The sequence below is a fragment of the Danio rerio genome, chromosome 4 (genome assembly GCF_049306965.1).
Source record: "Danio rerio strain Tuebingen ecotype United States chromosome 4, GRCz12tu, whole genome shotgun sequence".
NCBI classification, from domain to species: Eukaryota; Metazoa; Chordata; class Actinopteri; order Cypriniformes; family Danionidae; genus Danio; species Danio rerio.
The window spans coordinates 20,035,277-20,061,082 of NC_133179.1; the positions used below are offsets into that span (position 1 = coordinate 20,035,277).

Below are 25,806 nucleotides of genomic sequence, written 5' to 3' on the forward strand. Positions count from 1 at the left end.
TTTTTTTTTTTTTTGGAGAGATCTTAGTTGTTTTATTTCAGCTAGAAGAAAAGCAGTTTTTAATTTTTTTTCTAAATTATTTTTTAAGGGCAAAAAATTAATTAGCACCTTTAAGCTATATATTCAACAGAGAAAACCATCGTTATACAATAACTTGCCTAATTACCCTAACCTGCCTAGTTAACCTAATTAACCTAATTCAGCCTTTAAAATGTCACTTTAAGCTGTATAGTTGTATTGAAAAATATATTGTAAAATATGGCAAAAATAAAATAAATCAGTTGTTAAAGATCAGTTAATAAAACTATTATGTTTAGAAGGTGTTGAAAAATCCTCTCCTTATTAAACAGAAATTGGGGAGGGGGGGTGGGGGATAAACAGAGGGGCTAATAATTCAGTGGGGCTAATAATTCTGACTTCAGCTGTATATAAGGAATATGTTATATATGTAGATGTAAGCTTTAGATAGTATTAGTTTTTGTTTAACTTAGAGATATAGAACTATTAATCTAATATAAATCTAATACCACTAATATAAAATTCTTTTTTTTTTTTTACCTTGAGAAATATACTTTGAGTTTTGACAACTGCCTAAACATAAAAATCTTACTCATACACTTTATTCGATGTTAATAAATATCACAGAATTGTGGAACGAATAATCTGAAATGTTTAGGTAATTTTATCAAAGTTGATGCAAAAATTTGTTATAAATGTGACTTTATTGTTCAGTTTACACACTTCGTACAATAAAGTCATTGCAGTGCTTGCTGTTTGTCTGTGTTGACCAAAATAAATAATAAACATTTCAGTGTTTAAAAAGGCATGGTAATTTAAGTTAGAAAAAAAAAAGTAAAAAATTACATGACAAAACGTTTTTATTACTTTAATATTCAGTTTATCAGGTTTCAACTAACTTCTTTGTTAGTTTAACTTAATATTTTAAGTCAGTTTGACAGATGTAAGTTGAGGACGATAAAAGTTTCTTTGATTCAACAACAACAAAAAAAAGTTAGGCAGCAAAAGATTCTATGCCAAATTGTCACTAATCCTATTGAGCTTATACGGCGATGCAAAAGTGCACTTTTTTTTGTGAGTGTTATATAACTTTTGATTAAGTTGCCTATGGGAGAAATGAATAGCAACAATAAATGGCAGAATACTGTCAAAATACTTGCTCTGCAAAATACTTGCTCTGTTTGTTTTTGTGTACATAAAAAGAAGAATAATATCGTAACAAAATCTGTTTGCAACATCAAGCACCGTAACAAGCTGTTTTTAACGTCTAAAAATCAATGGAAATGAATGGGACCAGACATGTCGAGCCAAAAACATTCCAGTAGCTGTGCCCGCTCATACTTAAAGAATAAGACAATAGTAAATTCAATAAATGTAACCTGTTTAAGCGATTTAAAACTGCTTGTACCCTGAAGATATGTGCATCTCATGTCAATTAACCGATAGAGAATTTATTTCAGTCACAACCCTAGTTTGTATCCAAGTTTAGAAAAGAGAATAGTCCAATTAAAACAAAAAACAAAAATCTGGTTGCTGTTTGCAGATTTGGAAAAAAAAAAAAAAAAAAAACGCAGATTCATATTTTGGCTGTTCAATTGGTGCATCTCTAGTACCAAAAAAGAAAAAGAAAAGACATTTCCCCATGCTGGCGAGTGGGCTGGCCTTCATTAGCAGCTGTTGAGTGCTGGTGGATGTGTATAAACTGGCACCTGGAAAGGGAAGAGCTCCAGTCATTAAGCTGTGTGCCAGAGACTGCCTCTCTTATACCCTTCACCAGCCAAACCAACACCAGCGCTGCCCAAGACACTCATCCAGCAGAATTAGCAGACAGATGTACAGTATCACACAGGCTCTGCTGGACACAGACGAGGGTTTAACTACAGGAAAACAGCCATTTCACACAAGACCAAATAAAGAATATTATTAAAACAAAATGAATTGTAATGTTTGTTTAAAAAAAGCAGGCTGTGGATTGAATTTAAATTTCTTACAGTAAAATTTTGGGTTCATTCTATCACAAAAATTTAATCAAATTAAACGGGGGGAAACAATATGCTAGGAAAGCACACTGAAAAAAAAAATTACTAAATGCCATTTTATTTTATACAGTAAATTGCACTGTAATCGTCATGGTATATTTCAGTAATAGTATAAAAATAACAAAAAATATATAAAAAATATAAAAAAATATATAAATAAAAATATCATACAAATAAAATGTATGAATCGTAATATTTCTGTTTTAAAAATGCAAGTTGGGGATCAATTTCGAATTGCTCACAGTACAACTTCAATATTAGTTTTACTCCATTACAAATATCTGATAGAATTAAAAATACATGACGTGCAAGGAAAGCACACACAAAAAATTTTTTTGTTACTAAATTATATTTTTATTTTATACAATTACATACAATGTAATTACAGGATAATAATTGAAAAGTTTAACATTTAAAATTTCTTTTCTAAATCTTCATGGCACATTTCAGTTATATACTTAATGTTTTAATTATTTCATAAATATTTAAAAATAGTTTTAGAAATATTATACAAAGAAAATGTATGAATAGTAATATGGTTTTTTTTTTTCAAAACGCGGGTTGAGGATTGATTTTGAATTGCTTACAGTAGAATTGAAAAAATTTAGTATATTTTATATAATTTAGTGTACTTGATCACAAATATCTGATGAAATTCAAACATTAGGTGGCATGATGTTCAAGGAAAGCACAAAGAAAAATATAATTAGAATTATTATAAAATTTATTTGCTTTTATATAATAATATACACCATAATTACCAATATATCTGGAAATTATTAATATTTTGAATGCATTAATAAAAAAAAATAAAATCAAAAAAAACTAGCTACACAACACGAGGATGGAAAGATAGGTTATAAAAGTCGAAAATAAAAGTAAACAATAGGAAAAATATAGATAGAACAATCGATGGATGGAATGATGGAACGATTGATGAACAGAACTATGGAATGATCACCGAATGTATCGATAGAATGATTGACGGATGGAATGATAGCACAATCAGTGACGGAACCATAGAACAATCGGTGATAGAACAATAGAACAATTGACGGATGGAGCGATGGACAGATGAAATGATCGACTGATGGAAAGACGGACAGATGGAACGATGGATGGATAGAAGAATAGCACAATCAGCCATGGAATAATGGAACGATCGACGGGTGAAACAACAGAACAATCGGCTGATGCAACGATGGACAGATGGAACAATCGACTGATGCAACGATGGACAGATGGAACGATGGACTAAAGGAGACGGACGGATGGAACAGTGGACGGATGGAACATCGAAACAATGGATGGATGGAACCGTGGAAGGATGGAACAATGGATGGATAGAAGAATAGAATAATCAGTCATGGATTGATAGAACAATTGAAGGGTGGAACGATGGAACGGTAAACGGTTGGAACGATAGAATTATCAACCAGTTGGACGATAGACAGATGTAGTGATCGACAGGTGTAACGATTAAACATTCGACGGGTGTAACAATTAGCGGATGGAACGATAGAACTTTCAATTACAATAGTCCAGTTTTGTCCTCACGACAGTAACAGACAGTATCAATTATAGTGGGGATAAAAAAAGAAAAGGGGAAAAAAAGACAGAAGACAAACCGGACATACATAATTATACTCCCTCCAAACTGACACGTAATTACGCTCCCAAATATCTAACACAAGATGACAAACCCATCTCTGTCATGAATTAGTTTCCAGCAGCTGAAGACAAACAGCAGCTAATGCGGACGTGTTTGCTGACGCTAATGCCGAAACTAATCTATCAGCGTGGCTAAGCAAAAGGGTTCATTACTTTACTGAGGTTTCAGTTACACAACTACATATTCCCCCCTCCTTCACCCCAGAGAGAAATTACACACGGCCTCTGGAGAAACACACACACACACAGACGCTCCTTTGCCCAAGGAACTCCGTCTCACTACTGATCCCACACTTTGAGTAATTAAATCTAACTAATTAAAAAAAGCAGAGAAAAGGAATAGAATTGATAGAGACAGAGAGCGAGAGACACGAGCGTTTTCGCGGCTCCGCATGGGGTGCTGGAAACCAGAGATGCTATCAGGGCGATTTGTGGGTGTTTAGAGGCTTTTAAATGAAGTCGTGAGCTGCGTTGGGACATGTATTAACCGCAGATGCCGCAGCTTCAGCGCTGTGATCCCACAAAATCAATCGTGTTGTTTATTTATACGCAGGCTCTGTGTAACACGACTGCCCGACTTTGAGTTGCAGGGGAAAATAGCTATGCAGAGGTTGCAGATGTGGTCAGGATACCGATCAAAATCTAGTTTTGATCTACTGTTTATACCGAGATGAAGACATAAGCTAAATACACCGCAGACATGTGTTTGGATTGAATTACACTGTGATACTGTGCAAGAAATGTGTCATACTTTTAAAAAACATAGTTTGGAGTTACAGAAAACTTCTACAACAAATACATGACCAGTTCCATGATAGCCAAAGTTGGGGGTTTTGAAGGAAGTAATGTAATCTACTAAATGAAATCTGACTAATGTAATATTTTGAAAAACAAAACAAAAATTAATTTTCACCACATTCATTTGAACATGAAAGAAGCTAAACGATCGAGATATACAAGTAACTGTCACATTTTACTTGTGCACTGACTGAACACTTAAGGTGGTAGGATTTACCAATAGGCGTGTTTCTATTCGAACGTGATGCAAATCTTTTGAAAGTTTGCAAAAAAAGGAGGAAAGGTATTAAATACAAATCTGCATAAGTTATGTTAAGTTCACACCATAACAAAAGGTATTCACTCAAGTATATTAGCGTTACATGTCCATGCATTTGTGAATTTATTTTTGCTATTTTGTCACATTCTACAGTTTTTGAACCTGTTTTGTTTCCATTACATTGTAATTATTTTGTTTATATTAATAAATTCCCCTAGACAGATCCATTGTGTTTTCCCTTATTTGTTATGGCTGTAACAATTACATTACAATTACAAAGTCAATGTAAATGCATGAATATAGGTGAATTTCTACACAGAATTAATTTCTGTGAATAAACTGTAGGTAAATTGATTGCACAATTTGCCTGGATCAATTCAAATAATTCAACTTGAAAAGAAAATTTGCAGTGCCCAGCATTTGGTCTAAACTCAGCAATAAGGGGGTCACAAACCAGAAGCTCCGCTCAGCAACGCGCCACGCAGCAGCATGCATTTTTGAATTCTAAACGTTGGTTTCTATCAGGGTACATACACCGATGCCGCTAGTCGGCGGTGCCCAGCCACGACTCAGGACACTGTTCATATTTCTGTCGGGCCACAGAGCACCATCTGTCTAGATTCATTTTAAATACCATGTGAATGTGCGTGTCTGGTGTATGATAATTTCAACTATCATTTGCGCGCCGTGTCACGTCAATGAGCGGTGCATCCGATGCGTGATGCCCTTCAGAGCGGCTGATTGTAGAATTGGTAACCGAGTAACCATCAGTGAACAAGGTGGGTGTAATATTCACAAAGTCAAATGCGTTTCCGTCTCCCATTATTCGCATTACCCCATTCACACCAGAAGTGAAATTAAGTATTCATGTAAGTATATCACATACAAAGTAAACGCAAACACATGAATAGGTGAATTTCTGTGCCGTGCTAACGTTTTGTTCGCCACAATAGCACAAATTTTGACACGATCAATTTAAATAATTAAACGAGTAGAAATTTGCAGTGCCCTGTGTTTGGTGTGAACATTAGAGCGACTGACTGTAGTATTGGTAACCTAGTATAACCAATAGTAAACAAGATAAGTATAACGAAAACCCCTGATTCATCATGTGGGTGTAATATTCGCCAAGTCAAATGCATTTCCGTCTTCCATTATTAGCATTAAACCGTTCACAACAAAAGTGAAATTTAGTATTCGGCAAGTATATTACATACAAAGTTGACGCAAATGCATGGATAGGTGAATTTCTGTGTTGTGTGAATGTTTTGTTCACCACGATAGCACAAAATTTGACTCAATCAATTCAACTTGAGCAAAAAAATTGTGGTGCTCTGCGTTTGGTGTAAACATTAAAGCGGCTGGCTGTAGTACTGATAACCTAGTAACCAAAAATAAACGAGGTAAGCAAGGTAAGGTTAATCCAAAAAACAAAACAAGCGAATGTAAAAAAAAACTGAGACTAAAGTGATGTTTATTCTAAATCTGGAGTGTCTCATGCAATACGTCAAAATGCACATTAATACAGGATGACAAACACAGCTAATATTTAATATTGCTATAGAAATAAAGAAATATTATTACGTTAAAAAATGCCTTAATGAACAACTAGATTTTAAAAAGTGCCTGTTTTCTTTTTTTTTTTAGGTAACAGAAAACAATTATCATGACTTAATAGATACATACTTAAATTCAACAATGCATGTTTTTCTATATTTATTATCCTCTATTCTCAAACTTCCTCTGAAATCACCTTACGGTATTAACCTTACAACTTTGAATCTGATCTCTCACATTGATGATTTCTATTAAACTTGACTCGAATTTTTGATATGGAACCCCTACTCTTCTTTCAGCAAGACCACCATAAAGGAAGAAAGTGGAATTATTAGTTGCAGAATTTGTAGACATAAAAAGTTATGTCATAATCAAAAGGCTCGTCTTCAAAGTGTTTATGAAAATCGTGCCCACCCTGTTCGAATTTCCCTGTCTTTCTGAAGTTGCTGCGAGAAACCCGGTAATGAAACTGCAAAGCGACTGGCTTGTAGGTTTTTATAGGGCTCCGCTTTGAAGTGCTCTACAAGGAACGAGACCTCCTTAACGCAGTTTGGAGAGAGTGCGAGAGAAAAAGAGGAATGACTTTCAGTTGAAAATAACAATCCTGTCTCTCTAACGAGCACATCTCTCTCTCTCTCCTTCTCCCTCCATTTTCAATCCTCTCAGTGGAAAACATTGGGCAATTAAACAAGAGAAAAGATGCACAGTTGCTGGTTCATCTATAAAATAAATAAATAAATAAAAAGGCAAGTCAAAAAAAATAATAAAAACACTGCAAAGCTGCGAACATACTGCATATTCAGCTCGCCGTTTTTCCCTTCTTATCTTCTTGCACTACTTCCTCGCCTATTTCCTGTTTTCTATCTCGCATCTCCTTCATTTTTGCACTATATTTGCCGTGACCTGCTTTTCTCCTGCAGCTAACCAGATAACCTGAATAATTACTTCACAAAGAGCTGAGCGAGTGCGTGCGCTTATGTATGTGTATGTGTGTGACTTGCTGCTGGTATTCATTGGTGTGATGGTTACTAGACGTGGCACAGCCGTCTTCACTTCCTCTCGGGGCAACCTGCAGGGGTTAAAGGTCATCTGAGGAACTAAAGTGATAAATCGAGGGTGGCCAGAATCTCTTTTCACTACCATTTTCCCTTGGTTTTTCCCAAACATGTTTTGACACCTGCAGGTCTCTGAGACGGAGTTATTTGAAGCCAAACAGCGCATTAAAAGCGATGGGATTGTCACGCTCTTGGCGACGCCAGCCACAGATTTATTATAAATTCATGCAAATTAATTAATTTGTGAATTAAGACGCATTAAGAGACGACGAAAGTCAATTTTATGGTCCCCGCCAATGAAGTCTGCCACTGGAACATGTAGCGAGACCCTAATTATGCAACAAACGACGATGTGTGGCATAATTAGGATCTTTCTACTCGTCCTAGAGTGTGCGTGTGCACTGTTTTTGGTTGCTTACAAGGACAAACTTGTATAATGACATTGGTATTGTGATGTAGTGTGGTTTATGAGGACATACTTGTGTTTAAAAATTCTAAATTCTTAATTCATACTAAACAGGGTCACAAAATTTCCTTTGAGGGTTGAATTTAGGGGTAAGACAGCATTTTTACAGTACACAACTACGTAGATTTCTCTTTAACCACCAAAACTAACATTTTTGTATGGGTGTGTATGTGTGTGAGAATAGAAAAAAGAAACAGCTCCTTGAATCACAGGATGTTTGCCCCGTCATGGACTGGGTCACTTCCAAGGGCGATTTAACTGTCATGTTTAATGACTAGTTGCTATCACACTGAGCAGAGAAAGATCACTCAGGGCATTTAGAGGACAGCAACAACACAACCTGCAATGTTTCCTAGCTGGAGTTTGTTTGCTGGAGCAGCTACATTTAATAATCATCATATCTGGAGTCGTAAGAACGCCCTTTAGGTATGATGTCATATTCATGCCTGGTTGAATGTGGAGTTGGATTAGTTGCCTATTAATTCGAAACCCTGAGAGTTTGTTATCAAACATAATGAAGGAGGCCAATTTAAATCATGTAATTCAGTAGGGCTTGTTGTTTGTTTTTGCCGCTGTTGACCAATTAATCCAAGCAGGACATAATAAGTCAGGTTGCATTCTGCCTCTTCTTATTTGGACACGCATTTATTTATATCATTTTAAGATAATCATCTGAGTTATAAAATGTTATGTTGACCATTCACTCTGGTATACCAAGACAGCAACCTGAAAATACCAACTGACTGATGCAGATGAAGAATCTCCAGAGTTTAGGGCTATTTTCTAATGGCAGTCAATGGAAAAATAGATGCTTTTTGCCTGTAGTTATGCATTTACTGGGATAAATAAACTGACCAGTATAGTGTTCACTTAATGTTTAAACATCTGAAGCATGAGGTACAAACACACACTTTAAGAGCATCATTGGTTGAATTCTGCATGGTTTCCAAATGATTTGTGTTCTTTAAAAGGTCAATCTGGAAACAAATCTCCTTATGGAAAAAGCTGTTTTGTTTACAACTTTGGCATTGAGACCAGAATCAACTAAACAGTAGCTTTTGAAGTTCATGACATAATCTAGATAACTTTGAATGATTTAAGGGCTGCATGTTTGTTTTTACAGGGACAACATATGACAAAGATTTTGTTGCCAATCCAAGTTTTAGAACTTCTAGTGGATCATTTGGTATCAGAAGTGGCTTAAATGAAAGGCAAAGGCCTCTAGATTACAATTATTTTACCAAAATAAAATATGGTCATGCCTTGATTACTAATTATTTAATTACGACTTTATTTAATTAGGTCTGACTTAGACAAAAGTCTTGTCACGAAACAGAAATAATGTACAGTACAGAATATAAAGTCATAGTGCAGTGGGAAAAGGATTAATATTGTGCATGACTCCCATGAGCTTGGAGAACTGCATCCAAACATCTTTGCGATGACTCGTGGAATGGCAAAGAAAGCATTCTTGCAGGACTCCCAGAGTTCATCAAGACTCTTTGGATTCATCTTGAATGTCTCCTCCATCTTACCCCAGACATGCTCATTGTTCATGTCTTGTGACTGGGGTGGCCAATTCTGAAGCACCTTGACCATCTTTGTTTGAGCACGCTTTCATACTGAAAGTAACCCCAAACCATGATTTTTCCTTCAACAAACTTGACTGATTTCTATGACAATCTTGGGTCCATGAAGGTTCCAATAGGTCTTTTGCAGTACCATAAAATCTACCTTCTGCCACTTTTCCAAGCTATTATTTGTTGCTCTTACAACAGGGATCAATGATGAGACTTCCGTGAAATGCGAGTACGGATATTTTCACAAATAAATTGTGATTCATCTATGACTTTTGTAATGAAATGTATTCTAATTGTAAGAAATATTCCATAACAATTTATACCACACATTACTCCCGGGGCCTTGTAAGCATGTCAGAAGACTACATGCATTCAGATATGTTATTTACAGGGTGGAAAGTAACTAGGCATTAAAAATTGATAGTACAGTATAATTAGAGGTTCAATTATACAAATAGATGTCCTGTCACTTGATCAATCCTTACATAAACTTTGATTATTGTCTCGCTGTGTGTTTGGATCGTTTAAGTTTGTGTCATAACTGTCTTTCTCTGAACCAGCGCAGATTTGTGGAAAATCCTTATACTGTTACTATTATTAAATTACTAACCTAACCTATATTCACTAACAGAAGCACTAAGATCAAGCTCGTGTGTGTGTGTACGTGTTGTGAACTAAGCAAAATGTTTATTTGAGAAATTCAAATGTCTGTATAAATATGAAAAACATAATTAGTGAATAAGATCCACTGACTTTCGATTTTCACACTATTAGAAAACAGTTATTGGTGTCAATCAGACCCCCTATTTGTCCAGTGAAAGCTTCAAGCCTTCTGGCATCACTATGAAGGTCTGGCCATGCAAGCATGAACACCAAATTCTGCACTCATTTGAGAAATGATTAAAGCACTCACCGGTTTCCACATCCTGCGCATAGAAGTGCAGTCCATCTGTGATCTCAGTGACGTAGACGGATCTGTATTTCGCCACACGTTCTTTCGCCTCTGTGACCTGAGCCACCTCTTCTTTTGGTTTCTCTTCATAATTGGCCCAAAGCTGTTGATTGGTAAAAAGAAAATTCTGGTTTAAAACAGGATCTAAACATTACAATTAACACTTAATAAAGTTTGCCACTAATCTTACTTTATTATATACATTTAAAATAATAAATAAAGCTTTAGGGCTGGCAATATGGCTGAAAACCCAAATTCAAATTTCCTTTTTTTAAATTGAAGCACAATTCGATTATAGATTTACTGTTAAAATAAGAAAAAAACTACCTTCTGCCACTTTTACAAATTATTAACTTGAAGTCAAGTTATTATTTGTTGCTTTTACAACTGAGATTGACAAAAAGACTTTTGTCAGGCAGTGTAAAGCATGAAAAATCTTAATGTGTGATTGGAAGATGATTGAAGGTCTCGAGTGTGAGAAAATTAAGATCTTTTTCATTTTTGTGGGAACTAACTCTTTAACTAGTGTTAACTGGAAAGTTAATAGGTTATTATATTTTGATTTCATTAACTTAAATCAGTAAACACCTCAAACTGATTCAGATGTACGCAGTTTAACCAATTGTCACCAGTGTAAATACTGCTTTAGTTAACAATGCCTTCACACAATGGGTCGGTAACCTATTTACTCAGTCATGAGAAGGTCAAAGTGACCTTTGCACTTCACGGATGAAAGGCTAAATTGGTTAAAATTTCAGCAAATCCACAAGAGACCGAAACAGAGCATCGTGCAAGCTCATTAAGACTCGTGGCGGCAAATCACGAAACTGAATGTGGATTTCAGAATCGTACCATAAAAACGAAGGCCGAAAAGTTCTGCTTCATCAATGCTTTATGAAATGTCAAGAAACGAGCCCCTGCGTGCAGTCAAAGCAGTTTGTTTTGCTTACTAAGCGCTGAGTCTATTATGAAATACAAACACGAAGAATTAACAGGCTCTTACGCAACCGCCCCTTACTTCAGTTTCCGTGGCTTTATTAGCAAAATGATGTTCATCAGCTATTGAAGTTCCCCCCTGTTATTCCATTAATTTTTTTTTCCTCTCCCAGAGAGCGGGAGGAAGCTAATTACGAACCAGACTTTTTATATGCGATTCCTCACGGTGCTGGTTTTAGCTAATTATGTCCACCAGGACTGCAGGACCGACATGTACAGACCAATTCCAGCACCAGCCTGCGAATTAAAATATATATACACATTTTAATAACACATCCTCTGACATGCTGAAACCAAGCCACCAAATGATAAACTACAGGGTCAAACTAGCCAATTACATCCGATTATTCCCCTCGAGGTGTGACAAAAACAAGAGAACATGGAGGAAAAGCACTCCCCGGGGGGGGAAAACGGTTGAGTTAATGAAGATCTAAACGCGCCACGCTCTGCAAAGCTCTCTGCAGCAAGGGCGTTAGTCTAACCCTACTACCCACCATGCCCTGGCACGGTAACACAAAGTTATAATCAAACCTGCAGGACCAAATCGCAGTCACCCAGATTTGAGTGTCAACATTTGTTATCCCGCCGACTGTCACAATGTCATGTCTAGCACCGCTGGTCAATGCAAAAACGCCACGATTCCTACAGCCACGTGACCTTTGACGTGCAGCACTGAGGCAAGGGCAGTCGAGACATATGCAAAAAAAACCCACTCGAACGAATTCTCGGCCGCAAAAAGCACAAAAGAAGTGGCGAACACACACTGTGACTCAAAGAGACACACTGCACCCTGGGCAAATGACCTTCTGTGGGCAACCAACCATTCTTGTTTGTTCCACATGAGTGCAGGTATATGACTGCTGCTGGGCGGGGTCATGAAGGGAAAGCATTTATGATGTATTCTGTCATTGAGCTGCCTGTGGCCTAAATCCATAGCAATAAGCTATAAAAAAACAAGTGTGACAGAAGAGTGAGAGACAGAACAAGTGAAACAATAGCTTTGTCGCAAGCAGAATCCTCAAAGGACAAAAAAAAAACACACATTAGCTGACATATACAGAGGCAGAAACATGAGGCAGACTTCAGAAGCTTCTAACATGAGCTAATGAGAGATGCTAAACTGAGTCTGGATGAGACTTATTTAAAATGATGGAAATATTTCAGAACGCACATGGTTGTGACCTTTCATATGAAGGCAATAAAACACCTCTGCATTCCATCTATTATGAGCTTATGCTAAATAATTACATAAATTTGATAAAATTCACTATCAACAAACACTGATGTACAGTTGCTGCTCACAAATTAAGAGTTTGGTATGATGGAATGTACACATAAATGTGATAAAAACGTAGGGGTTCCATATAAGGATGCATCGATTAACCGATTTCGTTATTAACCGTGCGTTAATTCGTCATGGTAATTAATCGCAAAGGCTTCTGCACGGAACAAAACTAAACTGTTAAAACAAAGTGATGCCAACTGTTAGCTAGTTTAAAGTTCCAAGCTTTAGAGGCTAGTATGCACACAGACACTGAATTAACTATGGTTGAGGCTATAAACTAATGGCCGTTCCCATATTTCGTCTTTTGCACTCGCAAGTTCATAAATTTTTTCTTGTGCGCATATTGTGATGCGCCAATGATTTCCAGGCGCACCTAGTTGAAAGAATGACGTGAGCGCATCGAGGTCACGTGACAAGAACTGACCAATCAGCTTCATACTTTGTATATAAAAAAGGGCTTGACAATATATTTTTTCAGCATCAATATTACAACGTGATCATTCGCAATAAACACATCACAGGATATGCAATATTAATTTAATTTTGATTTATAATGTATTATTCACTTATGTTTTTGAGGCCTGTGACTGTATAAGGATTTTCAAAACATTCAGGCAAAAGAACTTGCAGCATTTGTAACGTTAAAAATTATTAATTTGTATGTACTGTTTTAATAATACTGTACCTGAATACTGTTAGACTTGTAAAACCGCAAATTACTGTTTATTTTAATTGTATCTGATTCTTTTTTATATTAATAAATTGTTTATTAGATAATATGTAGTTGCGCTCACCTACTAAATCTCAGTCAATGATTAATTCTTTCTTAATAGAAATACTCGTATCATCTGGTCGAATTGTATTCATATCACAATATATATCGCAGGATATCAAAATATTTATAATATGTTTTTGATTTATGATTTTTCAATATTGTGCAGCACTATATGAAATGCACATGTTACTACTCAGACAACAAAATGAAAATACCATGTTCATGATATAGTTGATTAAAAGTGTCTTTCAGACATAAGTTTAGCAGCCTTTGTTTTCTTTAAAATGGGAAATACTTAGCTAATATGATGCTTCGATTTACATTAGACAAATACTTTTATTGTTCTTATTTTTATTTATTTATTTACTGATTGTTCTAACCCTAAACTGTCCCAATTTTTCCCAACACCAATCCAATAAGTCAACAATCTTTTTTATACATATTAATTTAAGGGGACTGAACATAAAACCTTTAAGTTGTCCCCCCAAAGTTTAAGAACTGTGTTGCATCAACTCATTTCAAATTTGCTGTTTGATCAAGTATCGCTTTTTTTTTCGCGCAATAAAAATGTTTTTGTGTAATAAGACCGTCCAAAGATGTTTCAGGCCATATTCAAGTATTAAATGTATCGAATCAGTACTTTAGCATTTGTATTAAAGAAACAAATAAATGAAAAACAGATCTATTGGCACAATAACTAATAACAACTAATAACAACTTTACTACTACTATCATAAAACATTTCAGAATGTGCTATACAATAATTGTACCACAGAAAACAAGGTTTCACCATGAACGTGGTTAAAATGACTGCAGCACATGCTATCAACTGCCTTATTGCTTTATCATGATTAGCATCGGCCATTTTAAGCAGCATATTGTGTCACTAGTATTTTAGTGTGACTGTCTGTTTAGTTGAGCACTCAAGGAGAGGGCAGTCTTCTCTTCAGGGACAACAGACAGAGCAGAGTTACATTCATAAAAAAACTGCTTCTCTCTCACATACGCGCACACACAAACGCAGAGTTCAGGGGAGGAGGAAGATCCAAACGCTGATCAAAGGTGACAGTGTGTCAATTCCAATAGAGTGTGCTCTGCCCAGAGAGAGTGAATCCCCATCAACACCCACAGAGAGTGCGCGCGCGCACACACAGCCAATGGGACTCAAACGTTCAGTCACACCAAAACCCTCTATTTTACCTGACAAATTAATCTACAGCCAAAAAAAGTTGGGAATGTTGCAGTAAGCCAGAGAGGGCAACTATACCATAATAGCTCAAAGCAGATACGACGGGTACCCAACAAGTGCCTTTATACAAAATACACTATCAATATATGGTTTAAGCAACGATATCGCAATGTGATTATTCGTAATAGGCACATCACAGGACATGCATTGTTAAGTCTGAAAAATAGTTTAACATTTGCCAGTGACTGTATTAGGATTATAAAAGCATTCACGCAAAATAAATTGCACTGTTTGTAATCTTAATAGTTATTTTTATTGAATTATTTATACAGTACTACTATGCAGTACTATTTTATATTTGATTAGATTCAATTACTGTACTTGAATACTCAGACTCCTTGGAAAACAATAAAAAAAACAGCTTATTTCATTTGTATTTATCTATGCTTATTGATTATGTTTTATCCAGGTGCACCTACAGAATAATTTCCAAATAGAAATATTCTTGTCATCTGGTGAAATTGTATTCATATCGCAATATATAAATTAGAATGGCAAAATATTTCCAGCCCTACTTTAAACATTTCGCATAATAAGGGCTCCTATCCTTTCATGATAGGCTGATTCAAGGACCTTTTAAAGCACCAATAAATTGGAATCAAGCACTTTTGTAATTTACACCCCAGCATCTGTAGCACCATGAACCTGCTTACTGTACTTAACATTTCACTTACACTTAATTTTTACCTAAATTATATCAGATACATTTTTTTTAAATATTGACCATTTAAAAAAGTCATGTTTAAACAACTTTTATGAAATTGTTGGATTCAATACTGGTGTTAATAAATCCTCCCAGTGTTTTTCAGTGGCAACAATTTCTCAGTGTTATTGTACAAGAATTTTTTTTTTAATTTAAGAATTTCTCAGTTTTTTGGTTCTGTTTTGAGAGTTTCTGCCACTTTCACCAAGTTAAATTTAAGACTAAGAAGCTTTAAGACCATTATAAATATAATTTTAGACTTACAGTATACAGTGCTAAATGGATTTTTCTCAAATTTCCAAGATGGAAAACATTTTCTCTTGCCCTACCTAAAATTATTATAATTTAATACATTTAACAATACACTAATTTAATAATAAAGCAGCAAATAAATGAAGACCAATTGAACAAATGTTACTGTAAGGAATGTCATTAAATGCAATTTTTTAATAAAAGGTTGAAAGCTTTGAGATTGGGTTTGTTGGGTTTGTTGGTGATTGTATGAGTGTTAATGGTCAGAATGGGTAGCTATACATCAACAAAGGAAAATTAAGACCTACAACACAATATTTCAGTAGATTTAAGCCTAAACTGAGTCTTAAAATTTAGCTTTTGAGATTTAAGACATTAAGACTTCATTACAATTGTTGAAATAAAACCATAAACAAATTGAATTTCTAATTTAATTCAAGCTCTTTCAAGAAGCTGTGTTTGTTTTCAAGTACTTTCCAAGCCTTGAATCCATATGTCTGAAATGTAAGTACTTTTAAAGGTCCCATTATATCTATATCTAATTTGAAATCTAACTTACCATTAGATTTTTAGAGTTTAGTATCAGTATTGCTAGTTTTTAAAAAATCTAGTGTGCACCAAAACAGTGACAAAATTCACGTTTAAAAGACATAAAACATAATAACATGTAAAGCTTGTAGTTACTAAAAGCTTGTAAATACTAAACATTTCGCCTAAATGGATTAACGGTTTTAATCACATCACATACTACAGTTTCTCATCAAATCATAACCAATCAAATGCTCTAGTATCTGACATGTCCCGCCCTCTTCAAAATGCTTATTGAAAATGCTTTTCATTTAATGCACTTGAGCTAAACCAGTCTTACTGGCAGAGGAGTGGATGTTTTTTTTTGTTTGTTTAAAGGGGAGGAGCCATACCATGTGTAAACCCTACACACTATTCGTTCTAGGTAGTATTCAGAAATTCATTTATTGTCCCCTAATCATACTAATAATAGGATAGTCGACTTTTCCAGCAGAAATTCGAAGTACGTCTAACTACTAACCATACTGTCTAAAGTACATCATGCACAAGACATGAATTCGATTAAAGCTACAAACACTTCTAAAAAGTGTTAAACTACAAACATGGTGGACAGACAACATTTTAGGATGTAGTATAAGTAGGTGAACTTGGACACAGCAGCAGACTTTGTGTACTCCATATATAAAAACTGTTAAATACCAGCCAAGCTTAACCACAAAGACATTATCTCATACCATACCACCTCTTAACATTTCATGTCAAAAAAATCTACACCCCCCAAAAAAGTACATGCCTGAGAGTGAAACCACAATACCCACAGGTCTTTTTTTTCTGCAAAGCTAATTTGCACTTAACCACCTTTTAATACTTTTTGATTTACTTTTAACATTATTAAACGTTTCACTGTTGCATAGCCATCTAATAATCCTTTAGTGAAGAAAAAAATGAATCAAAAGCCATGCTTATTATTAATCAAATTATACTTGGTAAATCAATTTAGCATCCATTATATTCATTATGAAGGCACCTTTGGAAATAAAGGCTCATTAATTCAAGAGAAAGCTCTTTCTGACACTTCTCTGAGACATAATGGCACATTCATCCAGCACACACAACACACACACATTCACAAAGTCCACTTAAATTGATGAACCGGAGCATAAATTGGACACTTGGAATTTTAAGATGCGAGTCTGATGACAAGCAGTGTACGACAGAAAACGTCTCATTTAAGAGGTCCGCTGGATATCTTTAAAAACAAATCATATATTTCCTCTTCATTACAGGAATGGGCAGATGTTTCGTTAAGCTGATAGTATCTGAATGCTGTTTTGCTGGAATATTTCAGATTTTTAAAAGAGGGAAACACTTGAGTTAATCTATCCAGCAGTCTGATGACTCAATTTGTGTTTCGCTGCGATGCTTGAATAAAGCACTTGACAAACTTGACTGAAGTCAATATTAAACATCTGAACCATTTTATTTCCAGGATGTTTAAGCAGAATTGCTCATTTGTTGAAAATTGGATCCTATTCTATTTAAAAGCGTTCAAGCTGACTATACATTCAATAAAATGGCATCATAGCTATCGTTTGTTTGTGTATATGATATGTATTTTGTGTTAAGATTTGTTTCTACTTTTAACATTGTCAAAGATCTACAGATGAAAAATAGCCTAATTCTGGCACATTTTACAGTAATGTAGAATTATATGTAATGTCCCTGTACACAAATAAACTAAACTAAAATGCATTTCATATTTGAGCCTTTATTTGGGCTTTATTTGCCGCTTTTTTTGTAATAATGTGCACAATAATGCATACAGAGAAAATAAATAAATAAATAAATAAAATGTGTTTTATGACAGGGCTCAACAAAAAGGATTTCCAGATGGCCCGGGGCCAGCATGCAAGGCGCTCAGGACAGTTAACAGGATCGTTACTGGCCCGAACAGCCACTAAAGTTTATTTTGGGACTGTTTGTCAATTAGGTGCAAATAGGGTGCTTTTCACACCTAAACATTTATTTCGGAACCGGTCTCATTTGTCAAGTTTGCGCAGTTCGTTTAGCATAGGTAAATCCTGCAATTGCACATGGATCTGAGATCGCCTGAATAGAAATGATTGAGAGATCGATTGCAGCGAGAAAGCAAAACAATAAAATAAACTAATGACCCAGGCTATATCACACTGTATTATGGTCATGTAATAGCCATATATACGGCTATATAAAGAGAGAATTATGAGTAGGCCAGCAAATGTGTGTATCATGTCCAATACGAAAGTGAAAGTATGCTGAAATATTACGAAGTGGTGTTTGATTAATTAGGAAAATTGACAGAAATTAATTTGATAATTTTTTTTTATATTTGAATCTTATAATATTTTGTATTAGGCCTATTGTGGTGGTATTAGTGAGGCCAGCAGGGGGCGCTAAACCTGCGGTCTGTGTGGGTCCTAATGCCCCAGTATAGTGAAGGGGACTCTATACTGCTTAGTGAGTGACTTCTTTCGAATGAGACGTTAAACTGAGGTCCCGACTCTCTGTTGTCATAAAGATGTCCTTCGAAAAAAAAGTAAAGTTTAAAGCGCTTTGAGTGTCTAGAAATGAGCTATATAAATGTAAGTAATTATTATTATTTATTAATTATTTTGGTTTTGTTAATTTCTGTACTGACACCTCGAAAGAAAGAACAACATTGATTTGCTTCATTATCTGACTGCAGTCTCGCTTCATCTGTTAGTTCTAATTCAGGCCTATAGTGCATAATTCTAGCCAACGTTTTTTTAAAATAAAAAAATTATTAAATATATATACATTTCAAATTGGTTACATCACAATTGTAGGTTTCTAAATTGTCAGTTAAATTTAAAGAACAGTTATGCTGAATAAAAAGTTTACGTATACAGTTATGCTATTGATACATTTAAAATGTTGCTAAGAAATAGCTATTCACTTTTTTTTTTTTTTTGCCCAGGGAAAATCGGGCCAATAGAAAAAATGCATAGCGTTAAACCATGTATGATTTAAAATAAATTATTTTATTATATTTCTTTGTCCATCATAAACAAAAAACATATTTTAAATGAAAAATATTAAATAAAAATAAATTAAACCGACCTGGTAAAACTTTTAAAAATCTATTATTTACATTCAAAATGTAGTAAAGTAAAAATATAAAATAAGGTATATGTCTTTCTACCACTCAATACCTCAAAAATGCTAAATATCCAAGGTAATCAAAACAAAACAGCACAAATATAGATGGACACATCTCTCCAAATTGTCCAAACATACAGGTCACGCAGTGCTGAACTATGCAGGCAGTAGAAGGACGACTGAATGGTAATGGGAGAGGTGTTTTACATCATCACGGTGTTTTAGCAAAGTCAATGAAGTTCTACGACCCATGATGCCCGTCTGCTCGATCCGTCTGTGCATATTGATGAAGCTATTAGCAGTATGGAATGACTAACAAGACACGTGCCTTTATGTCCAATGGCTCCTTGCACCAGAATCAACCTTTTGCAGATGAATATGCCGTCGACATACATTAACAAATGAATGATTCAACTACTGCAGAAATACAATACAACCTGGATATAGATACAAGCCAGTGGCCACAGGAGACTTTGCAGTATTGCTTTCTCTCGCAATATAGATTTCTTAACTCTTCTGAAGTTGGTATTTTGGCTTTAAGTATGAAACAAAGTTCATCAGTAGTTTGTAGAATAAAAAAAGGTTTCACCCAAACATAAATGTACATATCTACATTACACATTTTCCAAAATGTCTAATCTTGTCTTTGATTTTTAAGTCTTACACTGCAAAAAGCAACTAGTTAAAAAAATAGCAGAATTCTTTACTGAAAAAAATAACCTTATTATATACAACAATATGATGTATTTTTTCTCCTTAAATTATTAAGTTAGACATTCTGTTGGGACTTATTTTCTTGTTTCTCACTTTAAAAAATCCATTGGAATAAGTTACCTAATAACATTCAATCCACTACATCATTTAAGGTGTTTAAGCAAAAGCACCTTAATAAGCCATATTTTACTTTGGACCAGTTGTTTTTCCTGAAGATGTTGTTGTTTATGTGGTGATTTGATTCACTGATCTGTACATCTTTTTGCACTGTGTAAATGTATGTGTGTATACTATGTCCCTTTTTGTTAATGTTTGTTTTGTTGTTTTATAAATGTTATGTAATTTATGTTTTGTTTATGTTTTCTTGTGTTTCCAAATCTGGAGCTTATCTAACAAAATAATGTACGATAACAGTTCAAACTCAACTCTGCTGAGAACTGTAATTGCTTTTATAGAGTGTACATGTTTATATAAATAAATTAACATATCACAAATTACTTTAACAATCTACACATGTACATTTAAAGTACTTACAAAAATTTATTTTTATTTATTTAAGTGGTATTTTAAAATATGTTATTAGAATTTTTATTTTAAACATTCGGAATGGAGTTGATTTAATATATTTTTTTAATAATTATGCACAGTTAATTTAATTGATAATTTTAATGCAATGGGTTTACTCAGTTTTGTTTTACTTTCAACACTTTGAAGCAACACGTTTACTTATTTTAAAGTAGTCAACTAATTGCTTTTTACAGTCTACACGTTTATATAAACAAACATCACAAACTAAAAAAAAAAATGCATATGTATATTTAAAAGTACTTAAAAATATATTTTAGTCATTTAAGTGTATTTTAAATGTTCTTTTTAACTGTTATTTTAATTTTAAACGTTTGAAATTAAGTCAATTTAACAGATTTTTTATAATTATGCAGTAAATTTACTTAATTTTAATACAACGGGTTTAACTCAACTAATCCTTTTAAAAGCAACACATTTACTCAAATTAGGTAAACTTTGTTTTTTACAGTCTACATGTAGATTTTATGTAATTTGTGATGTTTATATAAACATGTATATTTAAAGTACTTACAAATGTATTTTTAGTTATAGAATTGTATTTTAAATGTCATTTCTAACTGTTATTTACAATTTTATTTAAAACTTTTGAAATCAAGTCGATTTAACATATTTTTATAATTATGCACAGTTAATGTACTTAATTTATTGCAATGGCTTTACTCAGTTTTTAACTTTACTAATCAATTTAAATGCAAGACGTTTATATTTTAACCAAAGTTTACCAACTGCCCTTTACAGTCTACACGTTTATATAAACAAAAATCACAAATTGCATCAAAAATCTACATATGTATATTACTTAAAAATGTTTTTTGTACAATTTATGTTCTATTTTTAGTTAAATGTATGTTAAATGGTATTTTTAAATGTTATTTAAATTTTTTATGTTAATTTAAATGTTCATTTATTAATTTAATTTAATAAATCGTTCATTTATTGATTAAAATGTTAATTTAACAACATTTTTTAAACCAGCAGATTGAGAGATGCTAAACTATAAGACTGGAGTGGTCATTCATATTAGTGGGTGAAAAAAAAAGTGGGAGAGAAAAAAGGTTTTCAGACAATCTTCCAGTATAAAACGATTGCAGTGGATCAATATGCGCCTATTTCCAGTGTCCCTCTAAGTGCAATGCCCCATTTATCAACATGCACCGCTTCCACACACTGCCTTGAAACAATGCGCACAGAGAAAAGCGCAATGCAAACACAATAACAGACTTGACACTGCTAAAATAAATAAATAAAAGCAGCAAGACCGTGACGGAATGCAATCATATTCTGTTTGCAACTAAAACGAAGCTGATTAGCATGCATGACAACGTGTAGCTTTAGAGGATTGGGCGGAGAGGGAAAAAGAAGAAGAAATCAATGTGAAAAGATCCATGAATGACAACAGCACTGAGCCCTGCTCGTCTGAACCCCTTTTGATTGACATCTAAGAGCCGTCACCTCTGACCTCTGGATACGCCCACATTGAAAAACAACATGGGATCCAGGCACAGTGTATGACAGAAATGTGTGCATGCTAACAAGACTGCCACAGATGGAGCCAAGTGCTAATGGGGTGGTGCTCCAGCGTACCGCAGGCTGGAAGGTATTAAACGCATATTTACGCAGACAAATCAATCAATTTTCAAAGATTATGGCAGATAGCTAGTGAGACATTACCAAACATGAAAGTCTAAAATTATAATAGCATTAACATATAAATAATAATAATAATAGAGATTTTGCACCGGAATTTTCGACCGAAAATATTGATTGAAAATTATAGACAGGTTGTTGGACAACAAAAAAAAAAAAACAATCAAAAATATGCATGCATGTTTTGTTGCTGCACCATTGACTAGATTGCACACACTCATAATCAATGTTCAAAGTATTCCAATAGCCCCCTCATGTACCCGCATACATATCTATTTACGTGTCACACATGTACACTAGAAAATCGAAATCTGCTTTTTTATATGTATGTTTTTACACTACTGTGTTAGCATGGCGACACTGGTAAATGATTGCAATGATGCCTTGCAACTCTTTTATTAAAAACAGTGTAATTTAACCATGTGGTAGTGTTAAATTGAAAAAGACTTACAAACTTACTTTGTGCCTTCAAAATAAATTATAAATAATTATTACAAAGCATTTTTTGATTTTGGTTTTTGGATAAAATGCATGCAGAATTTTCCATTTAAACCCAGACCTTGAATTATTATTAAAAATAAGTAAAATAAAAAAATAAATAAATAAAAGCACTGTTAAACACTCGCTCCATTGGGCTCGCGGCTCTCAGCACCACCCGCACTTGCCACCGATACCAAGCTGACCAATCACAGAGCTTTTTTTTTTGCATTTTTTGAGAGGTGCGCGTCAGTGTTGCAGTCAGCCACAGCAAGGGCTATACGACCACACAAAGAATGCATAAGCGTGCACTTGACGCAGAACTATAAATCAGCCCAAAGAGTCATGAATCCAGTTAAAATTAAGTGTTCAATTCAAAGGGTATAAAACATTGCAAGATGGGACTTGTGCAAATGTGATTATAGTAAAATAACCCTTCACACTTCTGTAATGAGTTTCACCTGTCAAAACTTAGAGTAAAGCTCCAAGTTCAGCTGATTTGCCATGTACAAGGGGTGAGAGCAGTGAACATGTCAATCTGAACACATTCCTTATTGCGATCTTCTAACAACTGGGTTATCAAAATCAACTAAAAATAAAATGACATTGATTAGCTGATTTAAAATGTTTTAATAAATCAGTGGGTCCAATAAGAACTAAAATGGCCGACAAGTTGTTTAATCAATAACAACTGCATTGTTGCTATATATAAAAATAAGAGTAAATGACTTTCTTTGGGTCAATAAAACCAAACCCAACCAAAACACCTAGATATACTTTCTTTGTTCATGAAATTAAATAAAATTCAAGTCTTGAACTCGTTCTGGCCACCAAATATGCTAGTGGAACAGTGCACCCCATTAAAGACATATGTGTACTGCAAATCCCTCAACTTTCAAAGAACACATCAAATGAGAGGAATTTCAAACACACACATCCAAGTATGGTTTCTAAAATCCAATTATCTTTGTAGCAAGTATAAGACCTTCAAGTCCGAGGAAGATGTTGGGAGAAAAGATGCCTGTCATCCATTAGAACGTCATGCGTGTTTGAAGACTCCAGCATGCAATTGCTGCTTTGACTTCAGGTCTAAACGTAGCTGATGTGTTAACATGTCTGAAGTGCCTGAGCGACTCCACTTATCAATCCTAAGGCATTAAGACAAGAACCACCAGTGACAGCTTGCACATTTTTTTCCCAGGTAAATGCATGCATGCGTGATGCGAAGAAAAAAAAGAAAAAGCTAATATGACTGTAAAGGACCATTTCTCTTGATGCCACACTGGGATTTCGCTGTCAGACTTCTTTCTCTGGTTTAAACAAACGCAAACATGTGGGTCCAAGCGATGGCAGAGGGCAGACCAACCATCCATCACACGTCCCAAAGTCCACATCAATCTACTCAGGGACGCTGACAAACACATCAACCGCGCGACCTCCACTGTCAGCATCCACTTAACCTGCAAACACCAAGCTAGCGCTATAAACTCACTTAGCATAATCACACAAGCGGTCGTACACTCATCTCAAAACACGCCGAGCACTGTAAGTTAAAGAAATCTGGCTTTTTCTTTTTTTTTTTGACCCAGCCGACTCGGACGGGGTGACGTTGGGTGAACGCAAAGAGGAGGGGGTGTGTGCACGGAGCAGAGGTGGACGCAGAGTCTTGGATGTGGTTACTTAGCGGATAAATTTATGCATTAAAAGTGCCCAGGTGGCATGGCACTTTGGGAATCAACAGCTGCGAGATGTCAGCATGCAGGGAGCTTCTCTTCAGCCTCATATCACCGACAGCAGCTGTTCTGATGCAGTGGCGGCTACGCGGCTTATACTGCGGCTTACACTGCTAATGTCACCACCCTCCTGTCAGACGTTACAAACTCCCACCATTCCCCAAATTTCTGTACAGTGAAGGTAAGACATAGGCAGAAACTTGCAGGGGCGTTGGTGTTGGAACGAAGACGGTAAGCGGTTTATCGCCATTTCTGTGGGGGGCAACTATAGCTTGTTTGCGCAAAAAGAAGTCTGGTTTTGATGGTTCTGGCATGCATGTCGCGACTCCCCACCCGCACAGATGATGCCTCCAGGGAAACTCAGCAGCATATGGGGCCTTACACAACACTCTGATTTCTGCTCCAATGCTGACTTCATAGAGCTATTAGAAGACTGCAAAGAGGCGACATGACGCAAAAGAAAAAAAAAAGGTTAACTCCGTTGAGCATACAGCCATCAGACTTATCCAATTAAATAATAATATATAGATATATTTGACAAGTCAAAGTTTAAAAGGATTTAAAGCACACTTAATTCCACATGAAATGGAAGTACCTTTACCAAGTGTGTCCAACTTTCCTTTAAAGTCAGGCCAAAACATTTCAATCGCCCCCTAGTGGCTGGATGCATTGTAGGTCATAAACACTACTCTCTACATACAAAAGGAATGTGATCCAAACAACATAACTTTGGTTTGTCACTATATAGGGTAGGGATGTCACGATACCATTAATTCATGTCACAATACTACCAGCTGAAGTGTTACGATACCAATAGTACTGCGATACTGTAATTCATAACTCAAATTATAAAGAAATTGTCAGAAATGCAATTTCTTACGTAATAATAGCCCTTATTATTATTATTATTATTAAAAAAATATTTGCATGTCACTTCATTTAAAATGTATTCCTTTGTTTATTTTGTAGATAACTGACCAACAAAAAATACATTAAAAATAAAAATACTAATTATACTAAACGAAATTTGTTAAAAAAAAGAGCATTTTTCAACACAATTAGGCTATACGAAATGGTCAAAAATTGTTTCAATGTTTCCTGTTGCTATTTTGGGTAGATAGATCATTAATGACAATACTACCGTTTACAAACTACAGCAGCACTGGCAGTATTTTGGAGCCATAGTATCAAGATACTACCATAGTACCGGTAAATCGTTTAACCCTACTATATAGTTGTTATTACAGAGAATTATGTCCAAGTGTCTTATTTGTTTGCATTGTAATTATTTGATGTAATAAAATA

General features: G+C 34.9%; 1 protein-coding gene across 2 annotated transcripts in view; it reads right to left on the bottom strand.

The window, feature by feature from the left end:
- The window catches only part of snd1 (staphylococcal nuclease and tudor domain containing 1), a 297,580-nt gene that overhangs the window by 45,116 nt on the left and 226,658 nt on the right, over window positions 1-25,806 (bottom strand). For both annotated transcript variants that reach the window (NM_182865.3, XM_073945610.1), the window contains exon 18: window positions 10,357-10,498. In NM_182865.3, the coding sequence (NP_878285.3) occupies window positions 10,357-10,498 (142 nt within the window). The remainder of the gene's footprint in view (window positions 1-10,356; window positions 10,499-25,806) is intronic.